This window comes from Panthera onca, chromosome F1, assembly GCF_046562875.1.
Source record: "Panthera onca isolate mPanOnc1 chromosome F1, mPanOnc1 haplotype 2, whole genome shotgun sequence".
Lineage (NCBI taxonomy): Eukaryota > Metazoa > Chordata > Mammalia > Carnivora > Felidae > Panthera > Panthera onca.
Window position 1 is genome coordinate 15,155,748 of NC_138355.1, and position 13,604 is coordinate 15,169,351.

General features: G+C 46.2%; 1 protein-coding gene across 14 annotated transcripts in view; it reads right to left on the minus strand.

Annotated features, from left to right (window-relative positions):
• Positions 1–13,357, minus strand: part of SELP (selectin P) — a 39,492-nt gene extending 26,135 nt beyond the window's left edge. For 2 of the 14 annotated variants that reach the window (XM_060643460.3, XM_081791861.1), the window contains exons 1-3: positions 4,730–5,056; positions 2,736–3,122; positions 8–115 (exon numbers count right to left, since the gene is read on the minus strand). In XM_060643460.3, coding sequence (XP_060499443.2) covers positions 8–115; positions 2,736–3,122; positions 4,730–5,033 — 799 coding nt within the window. In that variant the 5' untranslated portion in view covers positions 5,034–5,056. Of the gene's footprint in view, positions 1–7; positions 116–2,735; positions 3,123–4,729; positions 5,066–6,901; positions 6,973–13,238 lie in introns of those variants that run through there. The other 12 variants (XM_060643459.3, XM_060643463.3, XM_060643462.3 and 9 more) reach the window with 12 other exon arrangements.
• Between the last annotated feature and the right edge of the window lie 247 nt (positions 13,358–13,604).

The following is a 13,604-nucleotide window of genomic DNA, read 5'->3' on the forward strand; positions in this document are numbered from 1 at the left end:
CCCTCACCATATTCACATTCTGGTCCGTAGAATCCGGGGAAGCAGGAGCAGGTGTAGTTCCCGATGGTCTCAATGCACTCTCCTTGCTTGCTACAGGACATGTCCTGGCAGGACGCTGCACGGATGCAAAAGGGTCAGTGTGGTACGCGTTCCCGGGAGGTGTGAAGAGAAGTTAGATTCCTTTCCAAGCCGCAGACTCAGCCCCTCTTGGTATAAGACTGAGCTAGGCAAGCAACACAAAACTACAGTGTCCTCTGGAGTGCCACCCTGTTCCCTGCAAAGGGCATTGGGGAAGCCTACCAGAGCATTGCATAGCTTCCATTTTAAGCTGTGGTCTAAGGAGGGATTGCTTTGTGTAGCCCAGAGAGACAAAAGAGCCACTGATCGATGTGTAGACAGAGAAACTCCTCTATGTGGTACAAAATAGATTGTGGCTTTTTAACCAAGAATATGTATAGAGTTGTATTATTACGGAAACCCCTATGAGGGGCATTACAACATAAAGGCTGGGCATCAGATGTGGCGGGGCGGGGGTGGGGGGCGGTGGGTGGGTCACACATATGTCATCAGAGTCCTGGCTCTGCTGCCTACTATTACAGGACCTCAGGCAAGTGACTTCTCCGAGGCCAGCCTGCCCCGGGTTAGGGCCAAAGCCCTTCCACTGTTTGTTGATTTCAAATCTGTGCCCAGCGCCGCACAATGGAGGGGCAGGGGAACCACCTGAGACGCTTAAGACCTCCTCGTGGTATAGGACAAACAATCCCATGGAGAGATGTTTCACGGGCCTAAATATGCCAGGCTTAGGTAGTGCAGAGTACGACTGACTAGCCACACCCTTCTCAGTGAGTCCCAGTGGAGAAGGGCTGAGGTTCCTTTCCTACAAGAGACTCTTTGTGGGCGTGTGCATCATGCACCCGATGGAGGGTTCTGAGAATGTCGTCACTGATGAGGTCATAGCTGGGGGCAAGGCCTGTGGCTATATTTTCTCGTGGCGTTTCCTCTGCACACATTGGGCCACTTTAGGGTTGATTACAAGAGGGAAGTCATATGTCACATTCAGGCTTGTGCTAGATGATGTCTACCTACATTCCCTCTCAACTCTGAGAGGCTCGAATTCTAGAGGTCGTGCCGGTTCTACAGGAGGGCATTCCCGAGGCAGCCGGCAAGTTTGGTGGGGCTGCACGGGGGCCCTGGGAAGGGTCGGAGTAAAGGGAAGATGCAGGAGGTCTGGTCCACGTCTTCCATCGTATTCACCTTGACCCCACCAATGTCTTACAGCCGTGATACCCGTGCCCTATGTTCTTGGAGCACACATGGTTTGTTCTGATCGTAGCTTCCTAAGGATCTCAGAATGATCTCATGTGCTACAGGGGGCGGGAGAAGCCACATCAGAAAGATGCAACCGGTTCCAGCGTAGGCGCGTGACCCCAGGAGGACCACGCTTCCACGCATGTCTGCCTACTCGGGAACCGCTCACTCTGTTGAGAAGCGAACACACTCGCAGGGTCTCTTCACTGTCAGTTCCCTTCCCTCATGCCGCTGGTCCCTACCAGCACACCTGAATACATGCTGCCGTCGAAGGGAATCTGTAAGCATCTGCGATTCTCGGCCCTGTTCTCGTGTTGTCTCATGAGAAGGCAGAGTAGAGAGTACCGTAGCATACGCGGCCACAAAACACCAACTTTAGAGTCGTGAGTTTGAAACCGACTCTACCATCAGGTAGCTTCGAACCTTGAGCAGATTCCTTCATAGCCTGGACCTTCCTCTCATCAATGAAATGAGAGGACCTGACTGATGAGGTTCTCACTAGGACTAAATGAAACTAATACGAAACAGGCTTACGACCCATGAACTAATAACATCACAATAACGTAGTGATGTACAATAGCTATCAGTTATAGCTGTGTCTCCTAGGGGCCAAGTTATCTTCCAACGTATACTGCCCATTATATGAGGGCGCAGTGGTGCCGAAAAGCTCTGGGTATAAATTTTAGGGGACTAGAAACTCCTGAGCATCTATTTAATCAGTTGTACACTGAGGAAGGTGGATCCGATGATTATAAAATGTCCTTCTAGGGGCGCCTGGGTGGCTTGGTCGGTTAAGCGTCCGACTTCGGCTCAGGTCATGATCTCACGGTCCGTGAGTTCGAGCCCTGCGTTGGGCTCTGTGCTGACAGCTCAGAGCCTGGAGCCTGTTTCGGATTCTGTGTCTCCCTCTCTCTCTGCCCCTCCCCTGTTCATGCTCTGTCTCTCTCTGTCTCAAAAATAAATAAACGTTAAAAAAAAAAATTAAAAAAAAATGTCCTTCTAGCTTCAGAAAAACCCAGGTTTCTCTACTCCTGATCTTATATTCTTCAAGGTGCTCCTTAATGCTGCATGATTGTAGTTTTTTCTTTTAATTACTTTATTTTTTTAAGTTTATCTATTTATTTTGAGAGAGAGAGAGAGAGAGAGAGAGAAGCAGAGGGAGAGAATCCCAAGTAGGCTCCCCGCTGTCAGTGTAGAGCCCGATGCAGGGCTCAAACTCATGAACCGTGAGATCACGACCTGAGCAGAAATCAGGACGCTTAACCTACTGAGCCACCCAAGCACTCCAACTGTCATTTATTCTTTGTTTTCACATACCTGACTTTGTGACTCGATGTTATTGACTCAGTGGCTCTATTAGTGAACCAGGGAAGGCTTTTTTTTTTTTTTTTTGAAACAGATAAACTTCAGAGTACAGAAGCTCCTACCTGTGTAGCATAGCGCCCGCTTCTTTTTCCAGCAGGGCTCATCGTTCCACTTGCCAGGGGCCGACACGCTCTTGATGTAGATCTCCACACAGTCCTGGTTGTTCTTCTTGTTGTTGGGCTCGTTGTCAGCCCAGTTCTCGGCCTCTTTGGTGAGGACCTTTTTGGTTCCCACCCAGGTCCATTTATCATTGATCCTTCGGATCCCAATCCAGTAGTAAGAGTTGAAGTAAGGCATGACATCATTGAGGTAAGCGATCTCTTTTTTATTCTGGATGGCCACTAAATCCGTGTAATGCTTCTGGCAGAACATCCGGGAATAATTCCATGAATATGCTTTGATGCTGTAATTATAGGTCCACGCTGCCACTTCTTTCTGCTTTATTAGTTCTGAGTAAAGGAGAGCGAGTGCCAGGTTAGCATCCTTCACCGGGAGTCCGTGAGCATAAATATGCTTCTGTGTAAGTCAGATGGGGTTCTGACTGGAAGACAAAGAGCTAAAATATGACTATGTTGTGTCTAATCTAGTCGTCTTAAGAAGGAAGAGTGGTTTCCATCTTTCACCCAAACACATATATATGTGAAGTCAAAATAAGAAAATGTACTGTTCTGAGGACGCTTGGTGCTGAAAGATTTGGAATCATAAGAGAACAGAGTTGGAAGGGACCTTATGAGGCATCTAGTCTCCTTTGGTAAACGGAAGAGACATAGTAAGTAATTTGTCCTGTTTAAAGGACACACAGAATGTCTTGGTGGCTGCCTCATATCTACAGGTTCAACCTCTTCACGTGGAAAATAAGATGCCTTATGATCCGGAGCCTACCTGCTGGGCCAGCCTCATCACCCGCCATATTTACCTTCTTAGCAAAACAGAACTCCCACTTCTGTGCTTTGCACATGCTCCCTGCTAGTCTGGCTGCCCTCCCCACTTATGCCTGGTAAACCTTTCCTCGCCCTGCTTTCCTTGACTTCCCCGGGTAGGCACGTCTCTGCCTCCACTTCCCGTTATCGCCCTCTGGGCGTTGGAACGTCTCTTCATATGACACGGTCCACACCAGCCAGATTGTGAATTTTAATCTCTGGGTCCTTAACACCAAGCACAGAGCATGGTGCTTGACAGGTGTTCAGTAAATACTTGTTGAGTGAAGCACAACGTGTTTGTGGCAGAGGCAGGTCGCAAACCAGATCTCCTGGCCTGCGATCCTACGCTCGTTCCACTGCTCTTGACTGTTCCTCTTTGATAAGTTACGCTACGTCCTCCATCTCTGCTCACTCACGTGGCAAAATAGGGCTTAGAACAAGCCGTTTGAAGCAACGCCTGTGGCAGCAAGTAGAAATAAAGTTTGTGCCCTCTGAAAGTGTAAGGGGGACTCTGATGAAAGCTGTTGTTATCGTGGCCAGTGGGAGCTCACCCGGGCCAGAAGAGGCCAGATCGCACACGAAGAGGTGTACAATGTAAGCAATCAGGCCTGGAAGTGCCTCTTTTTCCTGTTTATAGAATCTTGTTCCTATTCAACCCTGTCCTCTGCTGCCCGCACAAGGGTCATTTATGTTTGTCCCTCCCCCACTGACACCTCTACTGCATTGTTTTGCCCTAAGACTTTATTTTGGCATCACCAGGGCTGCGTTATTGACTTTCATGGACTCTGGGCAGCTTTTCTTTTATAAGCTCCTTCCTCTGTAATAAAATACTAAAAACTATATTTTATAATTGCATTAGTAGAAAGACATACATATCAGTACGGTATACTAAGACCTTTTTGTGGGTCCCTGACAGTACTGTGGGCCAGGGCCTGCTGTGCCCAGTGGCTAATTGGTCCTGGATATGTCCATTTCGGTTTGTGCCAGAGCTTTTCCACCAATATGATGGTGTTGGGTGCATTTTTCTTCAAGGCATCTGGGCGGGAACAGTTTTCCCATTCCTTGTAACAACTGGCTAGCATCCTTAACTTCCCCTCATTACTCAGGCCTAGACAAAAGGTGAACACCAAGTTTACCAAAGATTAGGGCACTGAAGCAAAGGAGTTGGGCAGTTCTGAAGATCACCGTCTGAAATCTCCAGTTCCAGATGGCTTTTAGGCAGCTGGCCTGAAACGAGAAAGGAAAACTTCCTTTTAGTACCCAGGTGAAATCAGCGTGGCCCCCCCAATCCCTGTTAGTCATCATTGTGTTGAGTTCTAATCCTCCTTGTTTCCAGCAGGGTGGAGGTTCAAGTGCTCTGCTTCCTTCTTGTTTCTCCCTGCTCTGCTCCCAGCCCTGCTCTGCACCCAGGCTGAGGACAGAAGTTGTTTCTTCTTTCATTCGATAAGTATTTATCAAGTAACTACTTTGTGCAACTAAGATTTTTCATTTACGAAACATTTTACAATTTTCGTGTAAGAAGAGTATTGTCATTATTATTATGCAATAATCTTCCTGTAAGAACCAGTATGCCATACCCCAAAATAATAGGAAGTTGCACGCAAACTTCCCGATCTGCACAGATACGTCTGACCTATACTTTGATGCACAGGGAATCGACAAATGGTGCTGGGCTATGCCGTCTGCTCTGTATTATTGACCTATGTCTTGTCTCCTTGCTTTACACTGGCGGCCTATGTCCACAGTACTGTTCAATATTTAATACATATGCGCGGTACCTATATATTTAATATTTATTAATATGTATAATAATCCTATTCCCTTTGGATCAATAGCAAGTACTATATTTAATGGGCTCCCTTCTGTGGGGACTTCATGAAATCTGTTAACATTTAAAAAATGTTTCGAGACAAATAAGTTCCGGGAATGCTCACCTTGGCCAACTCCCTCATGCTGCACATGAAAGTACTAAATGTTGGTGAGTCTAAAATCACATATGCTTTCAAAAAGTTGAACCTTTTAAATGTGGATTTATTATTACCTTTTTTGTAAAAGAAGTGAGATTTAGTGATCAAGAAAAGACTTTAAGCTTAAAGTTGCATTATATTAGGTAAAAATTTTGTAGAGGAGGAGGAGAGAAGATGAATAATATAAAATTTCCTATTATTAGGAGCTTGCTTATATATTTTTTTAAGTGATGAGGGCTATCAGATCACTACAGTATTTAATTCCACTGGAATAAAAGACATGATGGGACATTCACTTATTGTAAAAGGCTAATCTTTACAATGTGTTGGAAATCCCATCTCTTGTTAATTTTAAAACTGATGATGAAAAATACTAGCTTTCCACTTAGACAGGTGTAAGGCGTTACACAATTTTCCAGAATTCTCTCAGAGGCACAAAGAACAAAAATATTGCTGCTAAAGAGCACAATAGCGTAGGCTGCATGAAGGGGACCCCAATATTCACCTTTGACCTTGCGCTGGGCTTCTCCAGTAGGACTAGAGAGAAGTATAGTATTTTCACTCTAATGGTGCTCTCCCTGTGCCCTTTGGAAGTGGTTTTCTCCCTGTGCAGAGCGTTTCTAGGGGTTTCTCTGGCCTTGGGGCAAGCTCAAGGAAGTGTGTGGGGAGGCTCCTGCTTCCCTATCAGCGTCCAACTCTGGCCACTATCCTAAAAGAGCTGTTTCATGTCGTAACTTCTTTGTTTAAACTTTGAAATATGGTTTGGTTTAAACAGAATTGAGAGAGAGAGAGAGAGAGAGAGAGAGAGAGAGAGAGAGAGATGGTTTTAAACATTTCAAGGTTTTAGAGGACTTGGTAGGTGCTTCTGATCAAGCACAACATGTAAGAAAGGGAAATACATGATGCATCTCCTACTTTAATCTGATCATATTTTTCCGTTAAAAAAAATCACTAAATATTAAGAATGACTCCTCACAGATTATGTGAGAGACAAAGGAGGCCATAAAGATTAATGCCAGGTCAGTTAAGCATTTCTCCAGCATTCTGCAGCAGATCTTTTGGACCGTGAATACTTGAGATGAGTTTTAATGAGTAAAGATGATTTGCCTAAGCTTGCTCACCTGGATGGATGTTGGGTTAGCATAGTGATTACCCTTGCGGGACTTTTGAACTCCTTTGAAAGCCAGATAAAAGCTATCGTCAGGGTTCTTCAAAAAAGAAAAAAAAAAAAAAGCACAGTTGCAATGTTTTTAGACAGTTTCAGAAGACTCATAGATCCTCTAAGTCTGTCCACGTTTAATGGACCGCAAGTTCGAATCTCTGTTAACTGTAAGGCAGCACCTTGGCTCACTGGAAACTGACAAGGGTTTTATGTGGAGAATGGATGACGCCTTTGAGTGGTCGTTTTCCTCTGAGGCTTCCTTGGGGTGGGCAGGCCTTCCACACCTGCCCCTGTTCTACAGTGTCGTCTTCAGATCTAAGATCCTGGAAAGTTAATGGCTGTGTCCTAGTGTTATTAAGCCTGTTTAGTGTTGAAACAAGAGGAAATGACTCTAGGAGAAATGGCCATGCGCTCTGCTAATCTTTAATGTTCTCTGGCAGCCCACTTCAAACTGGAAGTCACCGAGAAGCCGTCTGAGACTGGGTCATTAGAATAACATCCTGTGCCTGCGTAAACCTTCATTAAAGCCACTTCACACCGCGATTGTCTTTAACTTTTACCTTTCCTAAGAACTACAAGTATGGGGTGAAGAGAGGGGCAGGGAGAAAGTGGAAGGAGAAAGTGTTTATCCCTTGCCCTCACTTGGCTTGGGTACTGGATGCCAGCAGAAGTCCCATAGCTGCCGGCATTGCGAGCGGCGCACAAAGTTGGGAGAGATGATACCGCGGAAAGGGATTCTGTTCTCCTGTCTACATTGTAGACCACAGCTTTGCACTTTTAGAGCAGAACTGACAAAGTCCCTCCCTGGACCCTTTGCCTTCTGCCCCGATGCTATCTGATTTCTCTCCTTCCTCTGGTTCAGCTTCCTTAACTTCCTTGCCTCCCTTTACTCTCCGGCCTCCTCCGAACTCCAGCTTGTGAAATGGCCCTTGCTACCTTTATCACTGAAATCCTAATTACCAAACCCAGTGAACATGTGCCCTTGTTATTTTCCTTGACCTTTCTGCAGCAATAAATACTGCTGAGTAGTTCCTTTTGTTTAAAATGCTTCCGTGGTTCCTTCTCTTGATTCTTCTCTTACATCTTGAGCAATTTTGATGAGTCTCCCTCTGAATCTACTTCGACCCCCTTCTGGCACTTGTAGAGATAGAGATTTCCCTGGGTTCTGGCCTCCATGACCCTATTCTCTTATCACTCATCTGCTGTCCTGAGGTCACCTTCTGGTCATCTCTTTGCCAACGGCCCCAACACTGTATCTCCATCCCTGACTTCCCTCTTGAGCGTGATGTCTGCAATCCAAGTGCAAAGCAAACAAATGATCGCCCAGCTGGAGGAGGATGCTGGCAGAGGCTTCTCAAGGGCAAGGGCTCTGCCTTAGGTCTGAATCTCAGCTATAGTAGAGAGCAGGTGCTTACTGCTTAATAAATATTTTATGAATGGATGAACAAATAAAGAGCAATGGCAGAGAAATGACTGAAAGTAAGATAGAAGGGTGTACTGAGTAGGAAAATGTTGGAAAATATGTGATCATTAGACCTAAGTATTTAAGGGCTACAGCAGTAGTTGTATCACATTTGAAAGTATATTATTAGGCAGAAGAGCATAAGAAATCGGTGCAAAAAAATAATCTTGGCACTTTTTCTCATTCTATTTGGGTGTGAGAGAAGCAAGGGGCATAATGGTTCACATCCCACGTGAGGGAAAAAATGAGTAGGACTCACTCTCTTCACGCCATGCGGGTAAGATAGAGGGATATGTGGAGAAGTGCGGGAATCAAGGATTGTTAACATAGGTCATATGTTTCAGGAAAGCTGGGAAGGGTATCAAATAGCAGCATCTCTTAGATGTTGGGGATGAGAAAGCACATTTCTCTCCTTTGCCCAAACCCTTCACATGAACCTGTCATCAAATCCCACTGGCTTTACCTTCTGACCTGATACCTGGTCGTTCTCCGGATTTCTGCTTACTGCTACAGAACTAGTAGACACATCATCCTTTCCTTCCTGGACATCATCTGACTGGTCTCTTATCCTCAAGTTGCCCATCTTCCATTGTTTCTCTATAATGAAGTCAGAGTGATGTTTCTAACACAAAAACCTGACCGCATCACTTCACTACCTAAAATCCATCGGCTGTTCCTACCCCTTGAGCAATACCTACAAACTCCTCGAGATGACACATATAGGACCCCTCAAAATGTGGCCTCTATTTGTCAAGTCTCATCTCCTGCCATTAATTTTCAATTTATTTGTGCCTCTCCCCCCCCCCACCCCAATTCTACAATGCATTTGTAACGAAACATCTCGTAGTTTCCAGAAGGCACTGTATGTGCCCAATGTTCTTCTTATTGCCCAGAGCACTCTTTCCTTCTATGTGTGCCTGGCTCTATAAGTCCAAACATCTTCTCTTGAAAGGAGCCTTCTCTACGATCGATCCTTCCCCACCGGTCACCAAGACAGGCACTTCCTGGCCCCTTGTCTATTTCAGTAACTACTGATTTGCCAAGTGCCTACAATGTGTCAGGCGCTCTTCTAGGCACCGGCATTAAAATGGTAAAAACAGACATCATTCCTGTCTTACGGAATGTATGATCTATTGAGAAAGACAGGCAATGAAACACCAATAAATACATGGCAGTTCATGACAAGTAAACGTGAAAACTGGAAGCTAGCGAGAAGTAGGGGAAATAAGGTGAGGCTATGGGATACAGGGACTTGTGGTCACCTTAGGCAGGGAGTTCAGGGCAGACTTCTCCAAGGAGATGATGTTGAAACTGAGAGCAGAATGGCCAGAAGAAGCCATCCAGGGAGACGCAGGAGGAAGAGCATTGAAGACAGAAGGAAAAGCGAATGTGAAGGCTTTGGGTGGCAGCCCTGTGTGTGTGGAGAGTTCAAAGAACGTGAAGCCATCAGTGTGGCTGGAATGGAATGAGCAAGAAGGGCATGACACGAAGCTGGTTACAGATCACTCCGGGCTTTGGGAACTGAAGCTGGGGGGTGATATTTGGTTCTAAGAGCAAAGAGGAGTCAGAGGCCGGGGGGTGTGAATTTTAAGAGAGGCAATGATGTGGTCATTTGGTGTGAAGAACTGGGAGGTCCCAGAGGTCAACTGGAAAGGTGAGTTGGGGCCCGATCTTGCGGGTCTGACATAAATGTCAGCAGAAGGGATCCAACCATCAGTGTTCTGAACAGGTGCACATAACCATGGTGGCTGTGATGACTCAGAGGTAGAGAGGCTGAGCTGTGGAGAGAGGAGACTACTGTACTAGTCCCAGTGGGAGTAAATGGGGGACGGGCTGGGGCTGGGGTCAATGGGAATGCAAAGTGGGGAGGTAGATATGAGGGTCACTGGGGAGGCAGGACTATGCAAGGTGCTGGTGGCAGAGTCCAGGTTTCACAAGGCATTACAACGGACACAACACTTCCCTCAGGTTCTGGATGGGAGTGGTGGTGGCATAGCACGGCTATTGGTAGCCCCAGCTTAAAGGCAGACCATGAAACACAGTGGAAAAAAGAGGTCTCCAAGCCAACAGCAAGTTAGAAATAAAGACAGAAAGGAGCCCCGGACATTAATGCTAAGAATCAAAGCACGTGTTTACATTAGACTACCGATCACCATTGTTTAGGTTGATATACTAGCATTAAAAATAAAGCAGCATACCTAATTTTGAAAGTCCATCGGAACCTGGCTGAGCTACATCCCTACAAACATAAAAGAATCATTTTGTATGTGACTTTGTAACATTTCTGTTTGCTTTTCAGCCAGAGAAGCGAGACACCTAGAAGGCAATGTAATAAATGCCATTCATGAAACCACCACGGCCTACTCTCTAGGGTTAGGTCCAGGGTCTTTTTCTCAGTATTGCCCATCACGTGGTAGGTCATTTTGACTTCTGACGATCTGATTAATAAGCCTCTGCTTACAGAATTCTGAAGCTACATATTCTAAGAGCCAGTGGTCAGCCCAGGAGAGTGTGAACCACGTAGTGACATTTTGAAAAACAGGTCATGGAAGGAAGAAATAGAAGCCACAGACCTCAGATGGTTCCGGTGTAAAATGGCAGAGAATCCAGACCTGCTCTTAGCCCACTACATCTCTCCCAACATCAGTGCAACTTAACTGCAAGTTCTCAATCAAAGGCTCTCCTCCCTGAGATCCATCTGATGGAAAATACCCCACCAGCTAACTCTTAACCTCTTTCCTCAGGTCCTAGAGGTTAACTGAAGCCACTCTGAACTTGAAGCCAAATTTACACAGAAAGGGTTGAGGTTCCGGAATCCCAGGGGCCAAATGTGCTCAGGGGCGAAGGAAGAGGTCTAGTCTTTGGAATAATGAAACAGTGTCGGAGGTGGCGCCATCAGGCCTGGATTGCAGAGTTTCAGCCTAGTTTCTTTTCTTTTTTTTTTTTCCAAGTCATCTACCAGTTCTTTCTTTCTTTCTTTCTTTCTTTCTTTCTTTCTTTCTTTCTTTCTTTTAAAATATGAAATTTATTGTCAAACTGGTTTCCATACAACACCCAGTGCTCATCCCAACAGGTGCCCTCCTCAATACCCATCACCCACCCTCCCCTCCCTCCTATCCCCCATCAACCCTCAGTTTATTCTCAGTCTTTAAGAGTCTCTTATGGTTTGGCTCCCTCCCTCTCCAACTTTTCTTTTCCTTCCCCTCCCCCATGGTCTTCTGTTAAGTTTCTCAGGATCCACATAAGAGTGAAAATATATGGTATCTGTCTTTCTCTGCCTGACTTATTTCACTTAGCATAACACTCTCCAGTTCCATCCACGTTGCTACCAAAGGCCATATTTCATTCTTTCTCATTGCCAAGTAGTATTCCAACCTAGTTTCAAGATGCCAGTGGAGGAGCTTCTGAGCATAAAGCAAAGGAGGCAATAGGGTGGGTTTCCTAACCTGAGACCCATGTGGGGGTTGGGGAACCCCCTGTCCTTGCCCAGAAAGCTCGGTGTTTATGTGGATGTTTGCATTTTCATCTGGGACAGAGAGTTGTACTTTCACCAGAATCTCAAAGAACTCCACAGTCCAATGTGTTAATACACTTCCGAAATAGAGGAGGATCCCAAAGAGAATAGAAGGAAGAGATGACTAAGTCCTTGTCCATGTAAGTTGACCAATACCGGGAATGTCTGATATGCAAAAGAGGAGACAAAAGCAATCCACGTTCTTTTGTCACTGGAGTTCAAACTCAGGACAGACTCAAACTCCTTTCCCCTCTCTCCCTAGTCCTCTTATCTCTATTTCTCCCCAACGCAGAAAATCCCCATTGCCAATATTTGAAAAGTGAACGATAGTAAAGCAAAGAGGGGGTTGAAATCATGTGTGAGTGCTGCTCTCTTCTGGCATCCCGCAGAAAGGAGCTCAACAACAGAGATGTTCGGTTGGTTCCTTTCTAGCCATGGACTGCAGGGTTTGGGACTGTGGGAGAGACTCCTGGCAAGTTGGGGGTAAAACCGTGTGTTTCTTATCTGTTGATAAGTTCATGAATGCCTAGTTTTCCTTGGATCTTCCCTGGATCCCAAACCCCCACGAATTTTTTTCTTTTTCACAACAATAATAGCTGACATTGACAAATCAGTTACCATGTGCCAGCCTCAGATTTACACGCTTTTCAGAGCAAATCCTACTTAATCTTCAAAATGACACCATAAAGTAGAGCACCATAGGGGCACCTGGGTGGCTTGGTCGGTTAAGCGTCAGACTCCTGACTTCGGCTCAGGTCATGATCTCACTGTTCCTGAATTTGAGCCCAGCAACGGGCTCATGCTGACAGCACAGAAACTTCTTGGGATTCTCTCTCTCTCTCTCTCTCTCTCTCTCTCTCTCTCTCTCCCCCTCCCCTGCACACACTCTCTCTCACACACACAAAATAAATAAATAAACTTAAAAAATAAAGCAGAGCACTGTATGTATGTCTATTTTACAGATGAGGAAACTGAGTCACTAACAGCACTGAGACTTAAGGCAGCTATGGAAACCATGTGGTTACTCTGCAAGAGTCCCAACTGACTCCTAGGGCTCAGAGAAGGAACTAGGAGAGCCCGGATGAGAGAGCATTTACCCACAGGTGTGCCACAGGGCATTTGCTCAGCCTTGCCCTCAAGCCACAGAGAAGACCGATCCTGGGGAAGGGGGTCGAGGGTTTACCAAGATCTGTGCCCTCGAGAGTTTCTGTAAGCTCTAGTAGGCTGGCGCCGGGGAGCCAGAGGGCAGAAGTCTAGATGCAGACAACATCAAGCCTAACAGCGGGGCTGTAGGTGCAACACCTCGTCTCTGCAAGGCGCGGCGACTTCATTTGTAACACGGAAATAGCAACCTCACCTCCCAAGGATGTTGGGAGGGTCAAAGCAGACAGCAGGTTTTCAGATGCTCACAGTCTAAAGGGCTACTCAACATAAAGTGCCACGACCACTGCTCTTCTGCACTCTCTAAACCTTTGCCTGCCTGACTCAGCCTCCACGCAGCATCTCGTCCACCTCCCAGAGTACAGAGAAACGAACTTACCATCTCCTCTGCGCCTCGGCTTCCTCTAGGCTGTCTGCCCAACCCAGACTTTATAGCCTCCCTGCCTCCCCTCTGTGTTAAGCTGTTTAGAAAAGCAACTTCCTATTCAAGTTCCAGAATTTCGCCACAGCCCTTCACATGAAGTTGGATGTTGATAACACAGGAGTGGTTGATAATAGTTAGCAGTGGTCACCAAGGGGACAGGGGTCACCTACTTCAATGGGGGGGAGGGTCTGGAGACAGGGGCAAGTGTGAATCACTTCAGGACATCCCGGGCTAAGTGGTGCAGGAATAGTGCCCACACCCCCCCAGGAGTCAGGTTTCCTCTGATTATGCTACGAGCTCCAATTTAAGGTTGTACAACTG